Source organism: Schistocerca serialis, chromosome 6 (genome assembly GCF_023864345.2).
Source record: "Schistocerca serialis cubense isolate TAMUIC-IGC-003099 chromosome 6, iqSchSeri2.2, whole genome shotgun sequence".
Lineage (NCBI taxonomy): Eukaryota > Metazoa > Arthropoda > Insecta > Orthoptera > Acrididae > Schistocerca > Schistocerca serialis.
The window spans coordinates 347,742,222-347,769,856 of NC_064643.1; the positions used below are offsets into that span (position 1 = coordinate 347,742,222).

General features: G+C 44.5%; 1 protein-coding gene across 1 annotated transcript in view; it reads left to right on the forward strand.

Moving 5' to 3' along the window:
- LOC126484040 (ejaculatory bulb-specific protein 3-like) overlaps window positions 1–25,252 on the forward strand; it is a 52,328-nt gene extending 27,076 nt beyond the window's left edge. Inside the window, exon 2 of the mRNA XM_050107375.1 lies at window positions 24,423–25,252. Coding sequence (XP_049963332.1) covers window positions 24,423–24,643 — 221 coding nt within the window. The 3' untranslated portion in view covers window positions 24,644–25,252. The remainder of the gene's footprint in view (window positions 1–24,422) is intronic.
- Window positions 25,253–27,635: the final 2,383 nt, after the last annotated feature.

Sequence of the window (27,635 nt, forward strand, 5' to 3'; positions counted from 1 at the left end):
ATCCTTGTCTTACACCCTTTGTAATCCGAGCACTTCGTTCTTGGTCTTCCACTCGTATTTTTCTCTCTTGTCTGTTTTACATATTATATATTACCCGGCTTTCCCCATTCATTACACCCTATTTTCCTAAGAATTTCGAACATCTGACATTGTGGAACGCTTTTCGAGGTCGACAAATCACATGAGCGTGTCTTGATTTTTCTATAGTCTTGATTCCATTATTAACGGCAACATGAGACTTGCCTCTCTTGTGCCTTACCTTTCCTAAAGATAAACTGATCGTCATCTAATACATCCTCAGCTACCTTTTCCACGGCACTATGGCGTCGGAATTTGACTGCGTATCTGGAGTGCAGACGAGTTTCTGCAAACAAACAGAATGTTAATTATGTAACTTTTTTTCAGGCGACAATTAAAACTATATGGCTACCCCTTGTATTTCAGCTAGCCGTACGGTCGAAGTACTCATTCAGCCTTGGACTATTAATTAATCTCAGGGGGAAGGAAGGGGGGGGGGCGGAGGCGGTACTACCACACTCCACACTCGGCCCACTGGGAGAGATTTCGTGTTAAAGAAAAATACGTAACCAAACAGGATGCGGACAGTTTGGGGTGAACGACCGCTGAAACTCGGCTAGCCGGCGAGATGAGTCAGGGCCGCGCGGCTGTCTGCTGGTCCCCGGCTGCCGGTACGTCTCGTCGCAACCCAACCCGTCTCACTTTCGCTTCCGGCTTTCCCTGAGGCGAGCAGCCACACTTTCTCCCCGCCACAATGCGGGCGGGGCCGAGCATTACGGGGGCGGTGTCTACACTTTCCTCCAGACACGCTCCACTTCACCTGCGATCGCTAACTCGGTGCCGGTTGCATGGCGCCGCTTCCGTGTGCGCTGAGAGGTGCGCTCAGCGAGTTAAATTTCAAAGACTGGCTGTACGTCCATGTTTAAAGAAAATTTAATTCCTGTCCGCCGTTTTGTCATTTGTCAAGGGCATAGTCTCCTGTGTAACGCCCCTTTGACTAACTTCAAATAACTAATGTTAGCTTTATTTTTTCTCAAAAAACGGTCAACAGATATGATTTCTGCGTACACTGGCAGTAATAAGTAAAGTTGCAGTCGGAATATGGCTAAATTTTTCGACGTATATAACGTTGCTAGCCGACTCAAAACATTTTATTCCAGCTATGATAACTTCTTGTTTCTCGTAAACTGAACGTAAATCGATGCAGTTTGAGCAGGTATCATCTGAAAATTATGAAGTAAACTTTGAACAGCGTCGGAGTTATCTAATAGAAACGCTGACTGACGCAGAAATTCTGTATTTTTGTTTGTTCAAGTGGCTCAAATGGCTCTGAGCACTATGGGACTTAACATCTGAGGTCATCAGTCCCCTAGAAGTTAGAACTACTTAAACCTAACTAACCTAAGGACATCACACACATCCATGCCCGAGGCAGGATTCGAACCTGCGACCGCAGCGGTCGCGCGGTTCCGGACTGAAGTACCTAGAACCGCTCGGTCGCAGCGGCCGGCTTTTTTGTTTTTATTTCAAGCATAGCCACAGCCTCAAACACCAGCATAAACAGTCGATCTAGACACTGAAAAAAGAATAATATTCACCATATGACTATAATAGTTTCAAAGTAAAAAAATATCACAAGTCTCCTAGATTACGAATTCTAGAATGTACGGGTAACCTATGATCAACTTTGGAAGATTTTACTATAACTTGTAAGATTGAGATACTGGTGCCGGTCGGAGTGGCCGAGCGGTTCTAGGCGTTTCAGTTTGGAACCGCAAGACCACTACGGTCGCAGGTTGGAATCCTGCCTCGGGCATGGATGTGTGTAATGTCCTTAGGTTCGTTAGGTTTAAGTAGTTCTAAGTTCTAGGGGACTGATGACCTTATATGTTAAGTCCTATAGTGCTCAGAGCCATTTGAACCATTTTTAAGATACTGGCATCATAGAGTATTAAAATATACGAAAACATATGAATGCACTGTAGTTACTAATTTAAATTACAATGTTACTACGTGCTACTGATGACTCATTATCGTCCAAATTGTCGAAAGTTCGCTTTCTCGGTGCTGATCATAGGATGTCATCTTATTTTCCTAAGTGTTGAGGACTGCCTGGACAAAAAGAGCGTCTGTTCGTTTGTGTCGCACATGTACGTCTCTTAAAAATGATTTGAGCATTTGTAACTGGTTGTAGATGAAAACCGTTCGTCTCTTTTCATATTTCCTACCCATCTCTTCGTTAGTTTCAAAGGAAACCGGTAATTATGGTAGTAATTATTGTAAAACTAATTACATTTCGGCATTTATTTCAAGAGTAGTTAAAATTTAGAGACAGTCTTGCATACCTAAAGACTCAGTCTTACATCTTAGTTTAACTATAATATACTTATTTGTGATACGAAATATCTGTTGTTTTGTCACTTCGATTCGTGCAACTGAACGCTGAACACTCTTTACATACCGCTATGTTTAATTTATATTTCGTTAACCAAATAGTAAAGAACAATTAAATGATTCGCCAGGCAAAGAACTTAACTTTCCACGCAGAAAACGATAGACTGGCTCCGCTCAGTGTTTTGACAGCCGTGAAAATGGCTCCCGAGTTTGCGTTGGCTGCCGCAAGGAGCGCTGTAAGTCGTGTGTTCGCCACTCTATGAAATTTAAACTGACAGGGTGCACTCCTGGAAGCGATTCAGCGACTACTGTTCCGATGGAAACTGTGCGAACAAAACTCTCGTGACATTTAAGGGGGCAGACCTGGGAAGAAATTTTTTTAACCTAATTTTTAATGGTTTAAACAGTTTCTTAGAGAGTCTTTTTATAAGACTCGTACGGCATGGGAGTCGGGCGCATTCGAGCACTCGAATGCAACCGGTGTAACACCATAATATGTACCAAGGAACATCGGTCCTATTAGTTTCAGATAATATCACAGAAGGCATTAGTGTCAACTAAGATACTACTTTCAACAAGATTTCTCTTCGTAACATGATTCGTTTATGGAAAACAGTCTGAAAGCACGTGCTTGTCTCACGCCTGCTTAACTTATAATTTAGCTTGTCTTTTATACGAAGTAAAACGTTATTGAAAATGACAAAAAGTATTTGTACAGACAGAAAAGGTTCGAAAAGTAATCACAATTGTGCAAAAAAAGCGATCGATTGGTAAACGGAAGCCACTTAATCGATATAATTTCCTCAAAATGAGAGTGTTTCGACATCGACGAAAAAAAGTTCAAATGTACGGCGCTGGCACTGCCTGTATTAAAAACATAAATTGAAACTTTAAACACTTGTTTTTTGAAAATAACATTTTTGAAGTTGGCGAGAGCTATAACTCTTGAAATATACACGCAATTACATCATACCTTTTTGTAAGTTATGAGTCGGCGTTTTTTCTACTGTAACAAGTCGGGTTTTTACGATACGTTTTAATTTCGAATTTTTGTACACGATTTTATACCGACTTTTTGCCAAAAAATTGGCATTTATTTCAGAGTGCCGCCATTTTGTTTAAAACCATTTCTTAAATATCCCTACATACTACGTCAGGTAACTTCATCAATTTCAAAGCACTTTTTAAAATTTTGTTTTAGGCTGAACATTCTGGCGTTCAGAGCTCGCATTTCGCGTAGCCCTTTCGTCGATGGAGTGCAGTGTCCTCTGGGTACAAGTTTTTTACTTTAAAAAATAAGTAATATAATGTTAAGGATTAACAACAAAACCTAAAATCCGTTTTGCAATTATTCTGTTATTTTACTGAAAAAGATCATGAAATCGGTTCCAAAATCGAGCATCAACCCGGTTTGCCCCTTTAAGGAGCCTGACAGTCTAATCAAAGGTTAAGGGCTAGTAGTCCGGTGTCTGCATAAAATGTGTGGGTCGTTCTTTGTGATATCTGCAGTTATTTCGCTAATCCTTCAAACACGGGACTCGTCATATTACGGATAAGCATCGCTGACCTTGAAAAGGAATTGAAAAATTGAAATTAAATGAGATGCCAGGTGAAGGGAATGCAAATTCAGTTTTACATAGAGTACCTTTCGCCATTGGCCCCATACTTAACTTGCAATTACAGCGAACCTCTAGACTAACTCAAAGTACCAAACGACTGGAAAAAAGTGGTGACTCCAGTACAAAACAAGAGTAAAAGAAAGGACCCGAAGTTGTAGAGCAACATCCTTAACACCAGTTCGCTGCGGGATTCTTGAGCATATCATAAGTTCGACTATGATAAATTTTCTGAAGATAGAAAAGCTTCAGTCCCTAAATCAGCACACACTTACAAAGCAACGTTCGTGCGAAATACGGTTTGCCCTTTCCTCGCACGATGGCCTGGAAAGCACGAATGAAGGGCGACAGGTTGATTCCATGATCTTAGATTTCTGGAAAGCGTTTGATACAGTGCCCCACTGCAGACAGTTGAAGAAGGTTCGAACAAACGGAATAGGTTGTCAGTCTGGTACTTTTTAAGTACTAGAGCCCGTTATGTTATCCTGGATGGCCGAGTGTTACTCTGCCACAAAAGTAACGTCAGTTGTCCCCCAAGGAAGCTCTTATTTTCTGTATACACTATACAACACAATAAAAGCCTCATTTCTATGGAAGGTCGTTTTTGTGTCCCATTGCAAAGAAGTTTAAAATTTGGTTCAAAGTTACCTCTGTAATTGTGCCAAAGCGTGGCGCCTTGCGAAGTCACATTCGGACTCGGGGACACTTCAAACAGCAGCAAGTTGACACATGCGAAAAAACGGATAGATATCAGAAGCCCATGTAAGACATAATGTGGGTTAATGATGTCACATGTTCACCAAATTTCACCGAAATTCTGCCCAACGTCACCGTGAACGTGTCACACATGTTTTCCACATATTTGCCCTTCTTTTGACGCCTCTGCGATGTAGGTCAGAACGGCTATGTCCAGCGTCGAAGTCGCGCTCTTTTCTTATAAGTGATAGAGGAAAAACTTTTAGACGCACCATCACTCGGAATCGTCACGAAAAGGCCTCAGCTGGTGCCGTCAATGGAACCACCCCTTCCCTTGGGGCGTTGAGGCTTTGATTGCCATACATTTCACTTTCGAAAACGACAATGGGTGCAGTGTGAGAGCAACAGAATGACATTCTTGACACAGCTGACACTCCTCCGGATGTTTCAGCACTTCTCTAAGGACATCGTTGGGCTGCAATCCCACTGAACGTGATTGATACTTTTGGAGTCCAGCACGACCGCAATTTTTGCTCCGGTATACAGGGTGGGACGAGCAGGGACTTTTCAAAGCCGTTCGACGGAATTTGAACGTAATACGTAGCCCTTCTGCTTTGCGTCCTCCTGTAGCTTGATCATGGGGGTATGCTACATTTTTACACGCACGAATAAAACGACAAAGGGTCCCTCTAAGAACCTCCAAGTTGCGAGCACTCTTGGTGACGTCCGCACACTTTGTCGAACGCTTTAAAAGTGTACCATCCCGGTGAGTTGCGCTCCAACGCTGCTCTACGGCCTGCTTGCAGGCATGCAGAACCTAACGGATGTCAAACGGATTGCCTACTATCAGGGGCTGCAGTAGCTGTAGAGAACCACTCTGCTGTATGGGTGCACCTGTAGCAACTCGTGAAATTTCTGAACTCTTCCGCCATAAGTGCTATCCTTTTACAACTGGAAATGCCAGATCGTTGTGGCGTGTAAAAGCTTCCAAAAGCGTTGTACTTTCAATTCAAGATTCTTTTGCCATTGAATGTTTAAATTACTTAAATTTTAATACCGAAAGTATTTGCATGTTTCTCAACTCCACTTTCCTAACAGCGAAATAATACGTAAAAGTCTGACAAACTGCAGTTTCTCAGCAACTAGTATGTACACTCCTGGAAATGGAAAAAAGAACACATTGACACCGGTGTGTCAGACCCACCATACTTGCTCCGGACACTGCGAGAGGGCTGTACAAGCAATGATCACACGCACGACACAGCGGACACACCAGGAACCGCAGTGTTGGCCGTCGAATGGCGCTAGCTGCGCAGCATTTGTGCACCGCCGCCGTCAGTGTCAGCCAGTTTGCCGTGGCATACGGTGCTCCATCTCAGTCTTTAACACTGGTAGCATGCCGCGACAGCGTGGACGTGAACCGTATGTGCAGTTGACGGACTTTGAGCGAGGGCGTATAGTGGGCATGCGGGAGGCCGGGTGGACGTACCGCCGAATTGCTCAACACGTGGGGCGTGAGGTCTTCACAGTACATCGATGTTGTCGCCAGTGGTCGGCGGAAGGTGCACGTGCCCGTCGACCTGGGACCGGACCGCAGCGACGCACGGATGCACGCCAAGACCGTAGGATCCTACGCAGTGCCGTAGGGGACCGCACCGCCACTTCCCAGCAAATTAGGGACACTGTTGCTCCTGGGGTATCGGCGAGGACCATTCGCAACCGTCTCCATGAAGCTGGGCTACGGTCCCGCACACCGTTAGGCCGTCTTCCGCTCACGCCCCAACATCGTGCAGCCCGCCTCCAGTGGTGTCGCGACAGGCGTGAATGGAGGGACGAATGGAGACGTGTCGTCTTCAGCGATGAGAGTCGCTTCTGCCTTGGTGCCAATGATGGTCGTATGCGTGTTTGGCGCCGTGCAGGTGAGCGCCACAATCAGGACTGCATACGACCGAGGCACACAGGGCCAACACCCGGCATCATGGTGTGGGGAGCGATCTCCTACACTGGCCGTACACCACTGGTGATCGTCGAGGGGACACTGAATAGTGCACGGTACATCCAAACCGTCATCGAACCCATCGTTCTACCATTCCTAGACCGGCAAGGGAACTTGCTGTTCCAACAGGACAATGCACGTCCGCATGTATCCCGTGCCACCCAACGTGCTCTAGAAGGTGTAAGTCAACTACCCTGGCCAGCAAGATCTCCGGATCTGTCCGCCATTGAGCATGTTTGGGACTGGATGAAGCGTCGTCTCACGCGATCTGCACGTCCAGCACGAACGCTGGTCCAACTGAGGCGCCAGGTGGAAATGGCATGGCAAGCCGTTCCACAGGACTGCATCCAGCATCTCTACGATCGTCTCCATGGGAGAATAGCAGCCTGCATTGCTGCGAAAGGTGGATATACACTGTACTAGTGCCGACATTGTGCATGCTCTGTTGCCTGTGTCTATGTGCCTGTGGTTCTGTCAGTGTGATCGTGTGATGTATCTGACCCCAGGAATGTGTCAATAAAGTTTCCCCTTCCTGGGACAATGAATTCATGGTGTTCTTATTTCAATTTCCAGGAGTGTATGTATAGGACCTATTACATTAGCTAGATTCTTTGGAGATTGATAAACAGTCTTTCAATAGCTTTGTATTTTATTTAGTGGGACATTGTGCTTCGTTTCCTCCATCCCTCTCACTTCCACGTCGTGTGCTGTCGTCCCATCCGCCCCCCCCCCCCTTTCACCCCTCTTCAAACCGCCCAACACGCGCACACACACACACACACACACACACACACACACACACACACACGATGCGTGTGGTGTTGGCCGTATCCCCAATTTTCATGGTCGCCATGCTGTTTCGTCACGGACGTGAAGACATTTTTTGGTTATGGGTGTGTGGAGGGTTCAACGAGTTAGATGTCAGAGGCAATGCTAAGAAGTTGACGTGCGGTCATAGGGTGTAAGATTGTAATGTCGTAAATCGCAATGGAGCAACGACTATGTTGAACGCCTGATCCATTAATAACCACATTTTAACTTCCTTCTGTTTTTTTGTGACACTGAAGTACAAAAGTCATGAGACAGCGGGATGCACATATGCAGACGGCGGAAGTATCGCATACATAAGGTAACTAAGGGTACTGCATTGGTGGGGCTGTCATTTATACTCAAGTGAATCACGTGAATAAGTTTCCGACGTCACTACGGCCGCAAGACCGGAATTAACAGACCTTTAACGCGGAACGGTAGTTAGAGCTAGACACATGGGACATTTCATTTCGGAAATCGTTAAGGAATTAAGTATTCCGACATCCACAGTGTCAAGAGTATGCCGAGAATACCCCGGACAACACAGTGGCCGACGGCTTTCACTTAACGACCGAGAGCATCGGCGTTTGCGTAGAGATGTCAGTGCTAACAGACAAGCAACACTGCGAGAAATAACTGTAGAGATCAATATGGGATTAAATTTCCTGATAGATTAAAACTGTGTGCCAGACCGAGATTCGAACTTGGGACCATTGCCTTTCGCGGGCACGTGCACTACCAACTGAGCTACCCAAGCACGACTCACGACCCGTCCTCACAGCTTTACTTCTGCCAGTACCTCGTCTCCTACCTTTCAAACTTTACAGAAGCTCTCCTGCGAACCCTGTAGAACTAGCACTCCTGAAAGAAAGGATATTGCGGAGACGTAGCTTAGTTACAGCCTGGTGGATGTTTCCAGAATGAGATTTTCACACTCCAGCGGAGTGTGCGTTGATATGGAACTTCCTGGCAGATTAAAGCTGTGTACCGGACCGAGACTCGAACTCGAGACCTTTGCCTTTCGCGGACAGTAAGTTTCATATCAGCGCACACTCCGCTGCAGAGTGAAAATCTCATCCTGGAAACATCCCCCAGGCTGTGGCCAAGTCATGTCTCCGCAGTATCCTTTCTTTCAGGAGTGCTAGTTCTGCAGGGATCGCAGGAGAGCTTCTGTAAAGTTTGGAAGGTAGGAGACGAGGTACTGGCAGAAGTAAAACTGTGAGGACGGGGCGAGAGTCGTGCTTGGGTAGCTCAGTTGGTAGAGCACTTGCCCGCGAAAGGTAAAGGTGCCGACTTCGAGCCTCGGTCTGGCACACAGTTTTAATCTGCCAGGAAGTTTCATATCAGCGCACACTCCGCTGCAGAGTGAAAATCTAATTCTGGATCAATATGGGATGCAGGACGAACGTATCATTTAGGAGAGTGTGGCGAGATTTGCCCTTAATGGGCTATGTCAGCAGATAACTGACTACTCTCCTGACCTCGTTACTGTATCGGTTGGACCCTAGACGACTGGAAAACCGTGGCCGGGTTAGATGACTCGCGACGTCAGTTGGTAAGAGCTTTTGGTAGGATTAGAGTGTGACGCAGACCCCAAGGTGTCAAGAAGCCACTATGCAAGCTGGTGGTGGCTCCATAATGATGTGGGCTGTGTTTAAATTGAATAGAATGGATCTGCTGGTCCAACTGAATAGATTATTGTCTGAAAATTATTACGTTCACCTACTTGCAGACCATTTGCAGCCATTCAGGGACATCATGTTTTCAAACAGTGATGTCACATCACCGGGCCACAATCGTACGCGACTGGTTTCTGCACTGTTCGAGCAAATGATTTGGCCACCCATATCGTCCGTCATGAATCCCATCGAACATTTATGGAATGTATTAGAGAGGACAGTTCGTGCACAAAATCCTGCACCGGCAACACCTTCGCAGTTATGGACGGCTATAGAGTGAGCACGGCTCAATATTTCTGCAGGGGACTTCCAACGACTTTTTCAGTCCATGCCACGTCGAGTTGCTGCACTACACAGGGCAAAGGGAGTTCCGCCGCGATATTAGGGGGTATCCCACGACTTTTGCCATCTCAGTGTAATCCAGCATCGAAAGATTTTGGACTGACACTTAAATGTGTCTGGGCAACGATGAATCTACTTGAGACCCATACGGCTCGATCTTGTAAACACAGTGAATATAATTACATGCTAATAGGGTTGTGCGTAAACGCACTTTGCAGACCAAAGCCACGAATGTTACAATGAAAAGTAACTTCTGCCGCCACTTTATAGTGGATTGCATAGCAGAGCTGTAGGTGCAGAGTATGCAGCTAGTAAGGAAGGAACCGCTTTACAGTTAGGTAAAATTATGTTTAGGGGCAGAAATGTTTTGCGACTTTCTCAGTGCGCGGAGCGGCCACGCCGGAGAATTGGGCGGCGCGCCTCTCGCTGCTTGTTTGCTGTCCCAGATGTGATCCCGCAACCAGAGAGGAAGCGGCCTGTTAGCCGCTCTCCACGTGGGCCGTGGGCCGTCCCCACACATCGACCACTCTGCTTCCTGACAGCCACGCTCCAAACGAAGCCGTCTATTGTCACAGCCCACTCAGTCTCGTACGCTGCCTTATATGCTGCCTTCAAGCGAAACGGTAGTGATAAAATTACACTACTGGCCATTAAAATTCCTACACCACGAGGATGACGTTCTACAGACGCTAAATTTAACCGACAGGAAGAAGATGTTGTGATATGCAAATGATTAGCTTTTCAGAGCATTCACGCAAGGTTGGCGCCGGTGGCGACACCTACAACGTGTTGACATGAGGAAAGCTTCCAACCGATTTCTCGTACACAAACAGCAGTTGACCGGCGTTGCCTAAAGAAACGTTGTTGTGATGCCTCGTGTAAGGAGGAGAAATGCGTACCATCACGTTTCCGACTTTGATAAAGGTCGGATTGTAGCCTACCGCGATTGCGGTTTATCGTATCGCGACATTGCTGCTCGCGTTGGTCGAGATCCAATGACTGTGAGCAGAATATGGAATCGGTGGGTTCAGGAGGATAATATGGAGCGCCGTGCTGGATCCCAACGGCCTCGTATCACTAGCAGTCGAGATGACAGGCATCTTATCCGCATGGCTGTAACGGATCGTGCAGTCACGTATCGATCCCTGAGTAAACAGATGGAGAAGTTTTCAAGACAACAAACATCTGCACGAACAGTTCGACGACGTTTGCAGCAGCATGGACTATCAGCTCGGAGACCGTGGCTGTGGTTACCCTTGACGCTGCGTCACAGACAGGAGCGCCTGCGATGGTGTACTCAACGACGAACCTTGGGTGCACGAATGGCAAAACGTCATTTTTTCGGATGAATCCAGGTTCTGTTTACAGCATCATGATGGTCGCATTCGTGTTTGACGACATCGCGGTGAACGCACATTGGAAGCGCGTATTCGTCATCGCCATAGTGGCGTATCACCCGGCGTGATGGTATGGGTGCCATTGGTTACACGTCTCGGTCACCTCTTGTTCGCATTCTCGGCACTTAGAACAGTGGACGTTACATTCCAGATGTGTTACGACCCGTGGCTCTGCCCTTCATTCGATCCCTGCGAAACCCTACAATTCACCAGGATAATGCACGACCGCATGTTGCAGGTCCTGTACGGGCCTTTCTGGATACAGAAAATGTTCGACTGCTGCCCTGGCCAGCACATTCTCCACATCTCTCACCAATTGAAAACGTCTGGTCAATAGTGGCCGAGCAACTGGCTTGTCACAATACGCCAGTCACTACTCTTGATGAACTGTGGTATCGTGTTGAAGCTGCATGGGCAGCTGTACCTGTACACGCCATCCAAGCTCTGTTTGACTCAATGCCCAGGCTTATCAAGGCCGTTATTACGGCCATCTACGTTCTTCTTGGTGTAGCAATTTTAATGGCCAGTAGTGTACTTTGCTTGTTGTAAATAGTGGGCAGAAATTTATCGCTGTCATATTCTACTGCATTCTCCATGGCTCGCTCCCAACAATAGTGTGCTTTCTCGACTTCACATCTAGATTCGTACGATTTTTTTCTGACTAGTTTGAGGGGCCTCTCTGCACGACTTCTTCATCTCAGAGCAGCACTTGCGCCCGACGTCCTCAGTTATTTATCGATTGTCATTTTTTTTTTTTGGTTCACTGTTGCTGTTTGAGTTCACACACTGTCATTTTGTTATTCGGAGATAGTGATCGGAGCTGTGGATGCTAGAATATTGAGTGCCAAGTGAAGATATCGGAAGATTTTCCACACATTCTTCCGTTTGAGTTCATTAGAGCGCTGACAACAACGGAGGCAGCCAGAAACATTTGGGCAGTGTCTAGGGTTAATGACATTGCACAGAGTACAGCAGGAAAATGTTTTTCCGTTTTAAGGGGCATCGTTTTGGCGTTAGTTACTCTCCACTTTCAGAAGAGGTTTGATGTAGATCGTTTAAAAGCATTAATCCACAATGATCCACATCATTGTACTCCAGAACTTGCAAATGTGATGAACTATGATTATTCCACCATCGTGCGACATTTGCATGCAAATGGGGAAGATTCAAAAAATCAGGCGTATGGCCGGCCGCTGTGCCGAGCACTTCTAAGTGCTTCAGTCCGGATCCGCGCTGCTGCTACGGTCGCAGGTTCGAATCCTGACTCGGGCATGGATGTGTTTGATGTCCTTAGGTTAGTTAGGTTTAAGTAGTTCTAAGTCTAGGGTACTGATGAACTCACATGTTAAGTCCCATAGTGCTTGGGGCCATTTGATTCGGGCCTATATGTACCGTAGCTCTAAGTCAGAATCACAAAAACCAGTTGGTGGCCGTATGCCCATCTCTGCTTGCTGTATAGTTATTGGTGACGAAACCTGTTCTCCTTACGCTAAACTAAGGAAAAGAAAGGTGTGACAGCCCAAACAAAGCAGCAACTCCCCGTACAAAGCCCTAGGCGCATCCACAAAAGATAACGTTATGCATCTGGTGTATTACGCATTTCTTCTCCGAGTTAAAATTTATTGTCAACAACCGAGACGTCTTGCATACACAGTTCAAGAACAACGACCAGGAAAACTGCGTGATGTAATACTACTCCATGACAACGCACGCCCGTACTGTGCTAAACTGACAGAAACACTACAAGCGAGTCAGGTTGGGTAGTCATTCCGCACCCACTTTATTCACCTGATTTTGCGATCTCAGAATTTTACCTTTTCCGTTTTATATCCAACAACCTTCAAGTAACTTCCTTTCGGGATGAAAATGTGTTCCGAACAAGGCTCGACAAGTTCGTCTCCTCAAAACCACGTGATTTCTACAGTCGCGGAATCGAAAAACTACCCCAGCGTTGGCAGACAGTATCAGTAAACGAAGGAGAATACGGGGTGTTCAAAAAAACTCTCCGCAGTGTCGTATCATTGTTAGCCCCGTGTGCCGTATGATTGTTCGCCTGCCTGGGTTACTTCCCTTCAAGTGGACTCTCCCAACATTCCACTGTTTCGTTATCTCAGCCAGCGCAGTAGTATCGTTGGTGTGTGTCGTTACGTGTTGATGTGAACGTTTTAGTTCCTTTGTTCATTTGTTTAATTTTTGTCAGTGTTAAAATGCCAAACATTGAAGAACGTGTGTCTTTAGTCGAACAAGTGTTCGAAGCTGGCGGTAAATACACAGTTTCAGCTCGTCAAACATTTAATTCAGTTTTCACGGAGACAACACTCCCAAATCGCGATACTGTGCGATATTTGATTAACAAATTTCGACGTACGGGTTCAGTGACAGATGCACCGAGAAGCGTTTTGCCTGAGAATAAGCTACTCGATATTTCCGATAAAATGTTCATGAGTCCGAACAAGTCAGTAAGAAAACTCGCCCAGCAAATCGATGTTAGTGTCTGAACGGCCCACACAGCTGTAAGGAAAGAATTAGAACTTTTCCCATACAAAGTGACAGTCGTGCAAGAACTGAGAAATACTGATCATGGAAAGAAACTGCATTATTGTCAATGGTTCAAAAATTTCGTTCAACAAAATGGAAGGGCTACTGTTAACGAAACGTTTTTCACTGATGAGGCGTGGTTTCATTTATCCAGGTACATGAACTTGTAAAATTCTCGTATGTGGAGAACAGCAAATCCATTTTGTATTCATGAGGAACCACTTCATTCTGTGAAAATAGGAGTTTGAACTGCAATTTCTTGGGTCCCATATTTTTCGACGAAACAACAAACGCACTACGATACTGCAGTGAGTTTCACTTCGGTATATTCACTGAAGCATACGGTACGCACGGCTAACAATCGTACGGCACTGCGGAGAGACTTTTTGAACACCCCGTAGATTATCAGAGACTGAAGTTATGTGGATGTGTTGTGTTTATTAAACTTATTGAAAACCGCTACGAACTTACGCGTGAACTCAATACAATGTATATCCTTTTGAAGTGATAATAGATCAATATAACAACCAACAACATACTGGAGACTCACTACGCTTCCAAATATGTTATAGTACGAAATGAAAAAAAAGAGACGTGAGTACTTTACAATTGTCAGGAAGTAAGCTCCATAAATACCTCTGTTAAATTCTTAACAATCCAAATCGACATCCATTGTTTCTATCACGTTGACACACATTTCCTCCGCCGTCGTAGACACCCAGCGTATTCTTACTATTCACTACCTCCATTCCTTTTAACAGTGGAGTACCCTCTATTCTGAAAGTTATTTTACCTTTCTGCATGCTGAATCTGTTCTTCTGACGATCGTTTCCTTTGAGGTTTCTTTTCCCTACCACCATTACTCTTAAGCCAGTTTGACATACCCTTCGTATTTCAAAGTGCCTTATATTGTTGTATTCCATTCTTGTCTTGAATGTGCTTTTATTCATTCTTCCATTACCCTTGATTTCTATGCAGCTACCTTTTTTACACCTTATTAACTAAAAAGCGTCCGCTATGTCCGCTCTTTTTCATACATTTGTTTTCTGAATTGGAAAAAAATGTACAATTAATCATCTCAGTTGTATAGCATTAAACTTACTCTAAGTATATTCTTAAAAGCTACGTTTAATGCTTATCCAAACACGTGAACAGGCTATGTGTGGTTGCCTGTAAGAGAAACACGATTTTTCTAAATTTACTGCACAACACTGGAACGTCTGCCCTGTGGTTTACTGATACGCTAATTTCATTGGAAATTGGAGTCTTTTAAAGTTGAATGGTAAGCTGGTTGAAATGTTGGAATTAATGGTACTAATACTGACTTGCCTGTTTCTTTTCGATTTAATATTTCCGCTTCTGTGATGTTGTTTAGAGGCTTTTTGCGAAAGCGTACCGGCAGCTATGTTTCATCTCCCTGTATCAATGGATTGAAATAATTTTAGTTTCCTTGGTATCATATTCTGTATTCGCTGGTTTCTTTAGTGAACAACATCATTTTTGTTTCCTAAATTGTTGTCTAACACAAGCATTTTTCGTTTACGTAGTTCCTCTGTGAATGTGGATACGCTCTTTCGATGATGAGGTTCTTTTTCTTTTTTTGTTTTACTTCTCTGCACAGTTCATCGGTTAACACGACGATTGTTCTGCTAGCCTTTGAGAAGATTCGCAAAGGTTCCAGAAAATTATTTTTATCATTTTCCTTTGAAAAATACATTTGTGGGAAAGAGACAGAAGCCGTCCTGATGACCACCATGGTGTCATGTTGACCACTTCGATACTCAGATATCTCTACAACGACAACAGCTACCACCGCACAATCACTGTAGTGCACCAAGGAAGAATCATGAGTACCTACGGGTAAAAAAAAAGGGTTTGGCCGTGGGTGGTTTTGTTCCATATTTTTGAAAAAATGGTTCAAATGGCTCTGAACACTACGGGACTTAACTTCTGAGGTCATCAGTCCCCTAGAACTTAGAACTACTTAAACCTAACTAACCTAAGGACATCACACACATCCATGCCCGACGCAGGATTAGAACCTGCGAACGTAGCGGTAACGCGGTTCCAGACTGTAGCGCCTAGAACCGCTCGGCCACACTGGCCGGCCATATTTCTGAAGACAGTGCCTCTATTTGACAATCTAATGCATAATGTCCATACTTCATCGTATCATCGGATCTATAAGTTGTAGCAGTGTAACCAGGCTTCTTCATATTATTAGATATGAAAGCAGTACCCATACAGGTGCACCTAGTCCACAAATCACTCATCTTCCAGGATACCTGAAACTTTCTCCTTCACGCCGTCCTCGTCTTGGTTTTATTAGAATTTTGGTTTTAGGACTACATATGTTGTGTACATGTGTATGTAATTCAAGCAGTGAGACGAGCTTAAAATCCTTTTTCGCGATATTTGGACATTTCGTGGCATCTGAGGATGGAGTTATGTGGCTGATAAATCGATAATGTAACTTAAATGTGGACATTAAATACGGAGGAGTTCCAACATCACCATACTTATCTCGAAAATGATCGACATGTAGGATGCCACGACTGTGCAACCACAGATTGTATCACAGCGAAAACGCACAATAAGGTATCGGATGACAATATGATTAAAGTTTTCCGATATAAACTCTCTAAAAGGAAGAGCACGATGCATTTTACAGGCAAATTTGCTACGAGAAATTTATAAAAAACGCATTTGCGTACCCTGCATTTATAGAGTATTCCCCAAAGCCATTCACCCATCTTTACAGCAATATTTCCATCGTTTTAAAGAGAATTCAACTAAGTATGTGTGCCGAAATAGTGCTGGGAATGACGCTTTTGTACTCCACTTAGTGTCAGTAATGGAACAGTCACCAAAGCAGAGGCTGACTCAAATACCCCCCTAAAAATAGCCAAATCAATTCCATCTGCCAAAAAGGTTACCTCTAGTGTTCCTGGAATGCTAAAGGGATCTTCTAATTGATTATTTTACAAAGGGTAAAACAACAGCTGGCGAATTCCATGTGCGCCTTCCCGATTTACTTTTTGAGAAAACATGTGATAGTGAAGTACGTATTTTGTGCAGGTGATGCCCAAACGCTGAAAAGTCATATAAGAGTTGGTGATGAAATATTTCTTTATTTGCTGCAGCTTTGATCGTCTCATCAACTTCAGGTACCATAGCGTTATTTAGACGAATCGTTTTGTGTACGCATACACTGTATGTAGAGTGCACGGCACAGGCCGTGATAACAATATTGTAGCAGAATTGAAATTCTGTATCGGTGTATGACTTGACTGTGTAATGCATTTTACTATCGGTGGCGTGATGCATGATGGCTTTTACTCTATTTGACGCCGCATTATGAATGTTGAGTTACAGAATGTTCATATTTTTATGACACCTGAAGATCAAATCACAACAAACAATTACTTTATTAGCAATGACTTTTTTATGTATGAAATGTAGAAACTTCACCCTAAATCATAGATCTTGAGCTCTTTGAAATCTTAGTGTTCTCACATTTATAGAAATTTGTAGCTGGGAAGACTCGAGTTAAGAGGTTATTGCTATTGTAGACGACTTTTCTGCGGACATTCTAGAACAGCACTTCCTTGTGGAATCTGCTCTCTGGTAAAGCATTAGCAACGATACAGTGTCTTACGGGAGGCTACCTCCGTAGAGAATGAACTTTTGAAAAAAGTATTCGACTGCCAGGCTGGGAAATTTCCTCGTTGGCCTCGTGTTCCACTTCAATAAAATGTAAATCTTTATTTTGGTCAAATGTTTGAGCCGAATGAAAGATTCCCTGGAAATTATACAGCATATTTTTTTCTCCGAATTTTCGTAGCCAAATGTAGAGCGAGAAATGGACAAATGGGATATCAAATTGACAAGCGTGAGATATAGTTTTACTAAAAAGAAAATGTTTAATTGCTTAAACCAATTGAGGCAACTAAGAATTGAGGGGAATTTCTGATAGCCAAACGAAGAGTTCAAAATGAACAAATGAGGTAGCAAATCGACTTGAATGAGATATACTTTTGCAAAAAAAGAAATTAATTAGCTGAAAATAGACAGGGAAATTAAGACGAACTTAATTACTAATCTGAGGGAAAATTGAAGTATTTCACGAACAGCTGCTGCTAGCAAAAGATATCAAATAACAGCATAAATTTAAATTTCGCTAGTTTCTCTTGATCTAGAAACATTTTTAAACAACATTTGAAAATAGAAAAAATGAAAACTGACAGTCAAACATCATATGAAATTATTTATCTAAAAGTAAGAAATACGATGGTCATCTGAAAAGTTTCTGACCTAACAGAGAAATAAGACATATTTTCTTCAAACTCATTTTCATTTTTCAACATCATCTCTTAGTAAGTCTGTGCGCTTCTCTCAGCGATGCTTCCGTCTCCTTAACGTATCTAAGTAATAGTCAGTGTCTCTGCAAAATAGTTTTTTTACTAAGGTGTTGGCCTCTTAATTCGATAAAAATATCTATCCATCAAACTCTACTTTTAGCCGAGGAAATAAAAGAAAAAGTCGCTTGGGGCTAGAGCTGACGAGTAAGGACGGTGGTCAAGTAGCTGAAACAACAATTCATGGATTTTCGCCATGGCAAACGCTGAGGAAAGACGGCACTTTGTCCTTGTGAAACAAAAGTTGTTTTTCTTCTGCAAACGTGACCGTTCTTTCTCGATTTCCACGTTCATCTAGTCAATTAACTCACCATTTGGTGAGCTTGAGCAATGTTGTGGTCAGTGGTTGCAGTTTTAGGCCGTCCCGAACGTTCATCGTCACTCAGGCAGGTACGGTCATGTTTAAACTCAGCTGCCCAAAATTTCACTGTGGTAAATGATACTGCAGAATCCCCGCACACAGCAGGCAACATGCGTTTGATTTGCGTAGGCGTATTGACTTTCCAAAACAAATATCTAATGACAGCTCGACTGTCGATTTTGTCCATTTTCACAAAAACACTCGCATCGACTCACTGAAACGAGAATTGGTTGACATTTTTGTTTCGTAATACAAATGCGCAGACAAATTCCCCAACTTTTGTTGACAAGTGTTTTTATCTTCATGTTGAGGTCGGAAATTTTTCAGACTACCCTTATAAAAGATATTACAGGAACATTGACCCGCCTTTGGGTGATGCTGGAACTCACGTACAGCAAATGAGGTGGTGACTGGGAGTTTAAAGCTCGAAGAGTACTAGAATATATTTTTATGATGCAGTTTCACTTAATGGTCTTCTTCAGTGTCTAACGTATATGCATCTCAACTGCTGTATGTGATTTCTAGCATCAATCAAAGCCGCATCAAATGTTGTTGTAATCTGCGAGGGTGGTGTGGTAAGTTTTGTAAAAAAAATCAAGAAAAAATGTTTATTTAGTAAACAATTCATCTTACTTCTCTACATAGTCTCCTTGCGATCCTCCTGCTTTTTCATGCCGTCGGAGAAAAGGGTTTCGTCAAACTCAGCAAAATAGTCTCTGGCTACAACTACTATTTCCTTCTGTCATGAAATGGACTTCCCAGCAAGCATGTTAGAGAACAGGAAGAAGTTACTTGGGACAAACTCTGCTGAATAGGGCGGACGAGGAACCTATTGAAACCCCAGTTCATGCACTTTCTCCACTATTATCGCCGATGTGTGGGATCTTGCATTATCCTTGTGAAAGAGCACTTTTCTGTGTGCCACCTTGGTCTTTTTTCTGCCGACACAAGTTTCAAACGATTCAGTAATACGATCCAGTTATGGTTCTGCCTTTTTCCCAAGTAATCTATGAGTATTATTCCTCGGGAATCCCAAAAAACAGTGGCCATCAGCTTACCAGACGAGGAACTTATTGAAAACCCAGTTCATGCGCTTTCTCCAATGTTATCGCTGATGTGTGGGATCGTGCATTATCCTTCTTTGGTGCACTTTAACCAACCTTCGTCCATTGTGTTGACGATCATTTTGACTCTGGTGTGTAATGATGGATCCAGGTTTCGTCAACAGTCACAAATCGACGCATAAAGTCTTGCACATTGTGATTAAACATCGCCAAACACTCAACTGAAACGTTGTGCAGGATGCGCTTTTGGTCTGCTGTGGTTTCTTCATGGCCAGTTCTCCGTGGAGGATGTTACGCACTCGAACTGTTGAGATGCCTACAGTCTCGGGAAAGCCACGAATTTTCGTTTGTCGGTCTTGCATTTTGTCAATGGATTCCTTTGTGGTGACTTCAGTTGGATGCTGGTCCGACCACTTTTAAATTAATTATTCCAAAATAAATGGTCTTCGGTGAAGGTGGAGTCCGCGCGTGAACTTCATCCAACCCTTCAAGTGAAAATACCAGGTGTTATAATTCAACTTTCCCTATTTAAAACATTATAACACGGAAACTAATTACTGTACGAGTACCAAACTTGGTAGCGTTATTGTCCAGAGTATGGGGTGCATGTTTTCCATGCGTCATAGCTCCACCTTCCAGTTCCAGCTAAGGCCACCAGGTACCGTGGTCAGTCATTGAGATTCATAGCCTCACACACCTGACCAGTCGCAGTGCACTTGCTGAAGTGTCAGCATGAGCTTGGACAAAAGAAGCGGGGCATTATGGTGAAGCTCTACTATCAAAACAACCGTAATACTGCAGCTGCACTTCGAGAATATCGCGGCTGAAAGGATTTCTCCACCTGCCGTGCGGACCATGATGAAGTAGTTCGAATCAACTGAAAAACTGGGGGCCGGCCGGAGTGGCCGTGCGGTTCTAGGCGCTACAGTCTGGAGCCGAGCGACCGCTACGGTCGCAGGTTCGAATCCTTCCTCGGGCATGGATGTGTGTGATGTCCTTAGGTTTAATTAGTTCTAAGTTCTAGGGGACTGATGACCTCAGAATTTAAGTCGCATAGTACTCAGAGCCATTTTTTTTTGAAAAACTGGGAGTCGATCCGGAAAGAGGCCGATGACCGGTTGCACCACAGGTGGTTGATGAAATCGCTGTTGTTATAGTAGACAACGCTGCGTGCAATTGTCGATCGTCAGGCAATGTGCTTACTGTGTCACTACAGTTGAACGTCCCATGGTCCACTGTATGAAAGGTGATTCGAACCATTCTCAAGTGGTATCCGTACAAGATCAAAATCGTACAGCAGCTTGTATCACAGGACACTCAGCGACGTGTTGACCTTGCTCTCCACTTTCTCGCATGGATTGACGATGACGAAGGCTGGCCCTGTACCATCCTATGAACAGACGAAACTCATTTTTCTCTGACGCATGAGGTGAACACACAGAATTGCCGAGTGTGGAGTCACTTTACATGAAGTTTCTCTGCATGCTGAACGTGTCATCGTATGGTGTGGCTTCACGATTACGTTCACCATAGGCCCATTCTTTTCTGACAGGGTTGGCGCTCAAGGACCAAAGACGCGCAATGTGACTGGCCAGCGTTACTGTGATATGCTTCGCAGCTTTAGTGTAAGGTAGGGTCGCACCGCACATCGCTTGTGAAGTTCTCTGAAACACATTTGGAAACGATCGAATTATCAGCCGATTGTTTCCAAATTCTTGGCCGACACGATCACCTGATCTCACTCCCTGTGATATCTGGTTAAGGGGGTACCTGAAAATATGGTTTACCAGAAGAAGTGAAGTGTCGTGTGGCTAGGGCCTCCCGTCGGGTAGACCGTTCGCCTGGTGCAGGTCTTTCGAGTTGACGCCACTTCGGCGACCTGCGTGTCGATGGGGATGAAATGATGATGATTAGGACAACACAACACCCAGTCCCTGAGCGGAGAAAATCTCCGACCCAGCCAGGAATCGAACCCGGGCCCTTAGGATTGACATTCTGTCACGCTGACCACTCAGCTACCGGGGGCGGACGGTTTACCAGATCATTCACACGTATTATGATCAAGAGAGGCAGCCAGCGTACCTACAGAAATGCTTCGTTCTGCTGCGCAGAATGCAAACCTGCGCTTTCAGATACTTCTGGACGCTGATGGACATATTGAGCCCTTTTTGTGGCAGAAATGGTATGATGTGCCGTAGCGGCACATTAAAAGTGTTTCAGTTGAATTGATTCTGCATTATTTCTCTACCCCATGTCCTTGGCTTTAATGCTACCAAGTTTGGTACTCGTACGGTAATTAGTTTCTGTATTATAACGTGTTAAATAGGGAAAGTTCAATCATAACCGACCGGCATTTAATAACAACACGGAACTCGGTTTTCTCCATTTTCAATCGCAGTCGACACACTGATCATTTCAGACGACTGTCAACAATGAACTGCACACTGTACATTGTTGAAATTCTTTATAGGATACTTGGTTAATGAAGCTTACCTACCATGAGGATGCAACAAAAATGTTCCATTCTTTCATGAAATCTACCGGACTTGCCAAACCAACCTCGTATTTTATTTCTTTAAATTTCACAAAATATTTGATCATTTTTGCAGGTTTTTTTTTCCAGAATAGGGAGCTCGCTCTTAGTCGGCGCTATGGTAGACATCTACATCTACATACATACTCCTCAATCCACCATACGGTACTTGGCGGAGGGTACCTCGTACCACAACTAACATCTTCTCTCCCTGTTCCACTCCCAAACAGAACGAGGGAAAAACGACTGCCTATATGCCTCTGTACGAGCCCTAATCTTATCTTTGTGGTCTTTCCACGAAATGTAAGTTGGCGGCAATAAAATTGTACTGCAGTCAGCCTCAAACGCTGGTTCTCTCAATTTCGTCAGTAGCGATTCACGAAAAGAACGTCTCCTTTCCTCTAGAGACTCCCACCCGAGTTCCTGAAGCATTTCCGTAACACTCGCGTGATGATCAAACCTACTAGTAACAAATCTAGCAGCTCGCCTCTGAATTGCTTCTATGTCCTCCCTCAATCCGATCTGATAGGGATCCCAAACGCTCGAGCAGCACTCAAGAATAGGTCGTATTAGTGTTTTATAAGCGGTCTCCTTTACAGATAAACCACATCTTCCCAAAATTGTACCAATGAACCGAAGACGACTATCCGCCTTCCCCACAACTGCCATTACATGCTTGTCCTACTTCATATCGCTCTGCAATGTTACGCCCAAATATTTAATCGACGTGACTGTGTCAAGCGCTACACTACTAAAGGAGTATTCAAACATTACAGGATTCTTTTTCCTATTCATCTGCATTAATTTACATTTATCTATATTTAGATTTAGCTGCCATTCTTTACACCAATCACAAATCCTGTCCAAGTCATCTTGTATCCTCCTACAGTCACTCAACGACGACACCTTCCCGTACACCACAGCATCATCAGCAAACAGCCGCACATCACCCTATCCAAAAGATCATTCATGTAGATAGAAAACAACAGCGGACCTACCACACTTCCCTGGGGCACTCCAGATAATACCCTCAACTCCGATGAACACTCACCATCGAGGACAACGTACTGGGTTCCGTTACTTAAGAAGTCTTCGAGCCACTCACATACTTGGGAACCAATCCCGTATGCTCGTACCTTAGTTGGGAGTCTGCAGTGGGGCACCGAGTCAAACGCTTTCCGGAAGTCAAGGAATATGGCATCCATCTGATACCCTTCATCCATGGTTCGCAAGATATAATGTGAAAAAAGGGCGAGTTGCGTTTCGCAGGAGCGATGCTTTCTAAAGCCGTGCTGATGCATGGACAGCAACTTCTCTGTCTCAAGGAAATTCATTATATGCGAACTGAGAATATGTTCGAGAATCCTGCAACAAACCGATGTTAAGGATATTGGTCTGTAATTTTGAGGATCCGTCCTTCTACCCTTCTTATATACAGGCGTCACCTGCGCTTTTTTCCAGTCGCTCGGGACTTTACGTTGGGCAAGAGATTCGCGATAAATGCAAGCTAAGTAAAGAGCCAATGCAGTAGAGTACTCTCTGTAAAACCGAGTTGGAATCCCATCAGGACCTGGCGATTTATTTATTTTCAACCAATTCAGCTGCTTCGCAACCCCAGGGATGTCTATCACTATGTCCTACATACGGGAATCTGTACGAGACTCAAACGGCGGTATGTTTGTACGATCCTCCTGCGTGAGAGATTTCTCAAATGCTAAATTTAAAATTTCAGCTTTCGTTTTGCTGTCTTCCGTTGCCAGGCCAGACTGATCAGTGAGTGGCTGGATGGAAGCCTTCGACCCGCTTACCTATTTTACGTAAGACCTTGGGTTTTCAGCAAGATCTTTTGCTAAGGTGTGATGGTGGTAGTGATTGAATGCTTCGCCCATCGCTCTTTTTACAGCAGCACGAATCTCTACTAACTTTTGCCTGTCCTCATTCTCCCGATCTTTCTTGTACCGCGAGTGCAACTGCCTTTGCTTCCTGAGCATTCTCCGAATTGCGCTGTTAAACCACGGTGGGTCTTTTCCGTCCGTAACCCACTTTTTCGGCACATACTTGTCCAATGCGTGATTTACAATGTGTTTAAAATTTGTCCATAATTCTTCCACGTCCATCGTACCGGAAGTAAATGAAGCCGATTCACTTACTAAGTTGGATGCTAACAACTGCTTATCTGCTCTTTCTAGTAAGAATACTCTCCTAGCCTTCTTGACCGACTTTTTAACTTTCGTAACCATAATCGAAATGACAACATCATGATCACTAATCCCTGTCTCAACACTGACACCGTCGATGAGGTCTGGTCTGCTTGGTTAATGAAGCTTACCAACCATGAAGACGCAACAAAAATGTTCCATTCTTCCATATAAATGTACCGGACTTACCATACCACCCTTGTATTTTATTTCTTTTAATTTCACAAAATATTTGACGATTTTTTTCAGTTTTTTCCCAGAATGGAGAGCCCGCTCTCAGTGGGTGCTATGGTAGATGACTAATGCGGTGTCAGGAATTTGTTTGCTCTCTTTGCTGACTGTGTTCTCACTCTTGCCCGCAGAGATGCTCCCGGACGCGCTGAAGTCGGACTGCTCCAAGTGCTCCGCGAAGCAGAAGGAGAACGTGCGCAAGGTGGTGGACTTCATGATGAAGCAGCGGGCGGCCGACTGGGCGCGCCTGTCGCGTAAGTACGACCCGGAGGGGCTGCACCAGAAGCGCATCGAGGCCAAGCTGAGGGAGCAGCAGCTGCAGCAGCAGCGCCAGCAGCAGCAGCGGCAGTGAGCAGACACCTGCTGGAGTCCGCAGCCCTCGCATGTTCTGGACGACCCACGTGCAGACGGCATAGTGTGGACCCGGTGCGTGACACAAATTCCACCAGCGAAAAGAAGTTTCAGTGCCGCGCGACCAACACATCGAATCGTCGGACGCTGTTTACATACTATATTGGAGTGTACTTCCTTCCACATCACACCACTTACATGTCAAGTGGGTGCTGCCTTAGCCAGCCTACCCGACGTGTTCAGTACAGCTACTGGACAAATATACGGGCTGGCTAGCCTGGACGCGATTGTGTTCGCCAGTGTCAGCCTTTAGAACTCCACATGCAAGAAGCGATTGTTAACTTGTGCTGTACCTACCTGGACTCGCCGATTTCCGTTCATCAAACGGTTGTCAGTGAGATCGCTTATTTAGTATATTAATAACATGAGCATCCATCGGCTGTCAGAGTGACTACGCGTACCACTGCAAATAAAACAACGGCAAGTTTCGAGACACTGATTGACATTCTTCTTTACTAAATTTATATTTTCAATACAATGTTATGTAAATTTTTCTGTCTTTTGTAAATTTGTTTTAAATACATGTAAATTATAAAAACTGCCCAGCACATTTCCTTTTTATCTTTTTACCATCTTATTTATTGCAACGTACGGGGGTTTATTGTACAATTATCAATATACTGAAAAATATCTATTGGTAGTCTTAATCGACCATGAGTTGCTATCTGACTTAAGCTGGCTCTGTTTAAACGCGCGGTTATGCCCCCAGTATCATTTGCATCTAAATTATCATTACACTCTAATTATTAAACAAAAATAAGGTGATTGCTAGTTACGATATCAATAATGCGGTGATTAGCATATGATACCAAATTAAGATTTATTCAGAACGGGATGAGCAATATTTCTAGCATATCATGACAATACAATACACTCGCTAACCTAACTAGCCTATCATTGGCACAATGTATCCTCTTTTCCTAACTACTTAAGTCAACACTGAACCCGCAAGTGACTCTATTGCAGTTCTGCCTGAACGGACACAGACTCAGAGAGCTGCCAGTGAAAGACCTAGCGGAATACGAACTCATTTAGAACTACAGTGCCCTACTTTGGCTGATGATTGCTAATATCACCATAATTCTCCGTGATGATTACGACGGTTGGCCCACCCAACGTCGTAATGCCGTCTTTCCCGTGAGCGAGCTTGGCTTTAATCTCCAACGTGGACGTGGATTGCGCCCGTAAACTCCTGTACGTAAGTGTCCAGTTGCGGAGTCCGTCACTAGTCAATACTCAAGCTACTTGTACATATGCCAAGAGTAGTTGGTCGACTAAAGTGCGCGGCAGTAAAGGTACACTTCAGATTGCATATGAACACCACAAGTTAGTACAAATCTGTTTCTCTCCTCAGAGGAACAGATAATGCTACGTGTGTGGAGTCGTATGCTCTACACTATTCAGACTTGGAGAGTAACCACTGGACTCAATGCCGGTAACTTCTCCAACCTACTTCTCTCCACGCTCTCCAAGCAGGGCAGCCAGACACCGCGACTGCTCTAGTCCACTACCGACCCCTGAGTTCCTTCAGAGTTTTTGCAAACCTGGCCGTTCTTCGTCGCATGGATCCGTGCGCGTTGGTAGCCAATCACGACACTGACTACCATGTATCCGTGCGCGTTTGTACCCAACCACGACACAGAATTCTCCCGCGGTTACTGTTGCCGCCAAACTTTTAACATGTATCTCTACGCGCTCTGCGCCAATCCCGTCACAGTCTTCCGCAAATTTTCCAATGTGGCGCGAAATCATCTTTCTCTCTTTCGCATATAGCTCCTTCTCGCTTCTTGTTGTGTTGGCCCAGCCGCTCCGAACGTCTTTGGTGGTCTGAAGTGTCAGCCGACAAAGGGGTCCGGCCGCGGCCATCCCGTTAGTTTGACATGACACACACAACTTCCTTTTCTGTGTCCATTCTCTCTTATCGGTGGGCCAATTATCAATTATTATTCGGTGTATTAGCACTGATTTAGGATCATGTAAGGTGCAAAATCTGCTACCTTACAGTATGAACGTGTATCTAAATTGATCTGTTTCCGCCCGGCGGCTTAACGACGGAGGCCGGTGTGCCGGCCAACCTGGATGTGGTTTTTAGGCGGTTTTCCACATCCCACTAGGTGAATACTGGGCTGGTCCCCACGTCCCGCCTCAGTTACACGGCTCGCAGACATCTGAACACATTCACGCTATTCCTTGGATTCCACTAGACACAGACAGTTGGGGTGCACTATTTCCGTCCCGGGGGTACGGGGTGGTGGCAGGAAGGGCATCCGGCCACCCCTTAAATTAACCTTGCCAAATACGATTAACTATGCCGACCCTGCGTCATTGCGGGACGAAGGCACAAGTAAAAGAAATAAAGAAAGAATCTAAATTGGTCTGTTTCACTTTGGAAGTTACGCGACCTAATTTCGACGTCTGATCTGTCCTAACATTAGCCATCATGGCTTTGCTGTGCTGGCATTGCGACAGGTTGAGAACAAGGGAAAACTACAGCCGTCATTTTTCCTGTGGGCATGCAGCTCTACTGGATGGTTAAACTATGATGGCATCCTCCTCGGTGTAATATTCCGTATGTACAATAGTTCCATAGCTCCTCATTCGTAACTCGGGAACAGGAGGGTGGGGGTATTCAAGACGATGTCGTTATCAGGAAAAACAAAAGTGGCATTCTGCGGGTCGGAGCGCGGAATGTTAGATCCCTTAGTTGGTTGGGTAGGTTAGGTAATTTTTAAGGCAAATAGGTAAGTTGAGGTTAGATATAATGGGAATTAATATGGTGACAGAGAGAACAGTTCAGGTGAGTGGAGGTTTATAAACATAAAATAGGAATATTGCAACGGTAGGCCTAATAATGAATAAAAAAATATGTATGCATGTAGTCTACCATGGACAGCGCAGTGAATGCGTTATCGTATCCAAGACACACGTTAGAC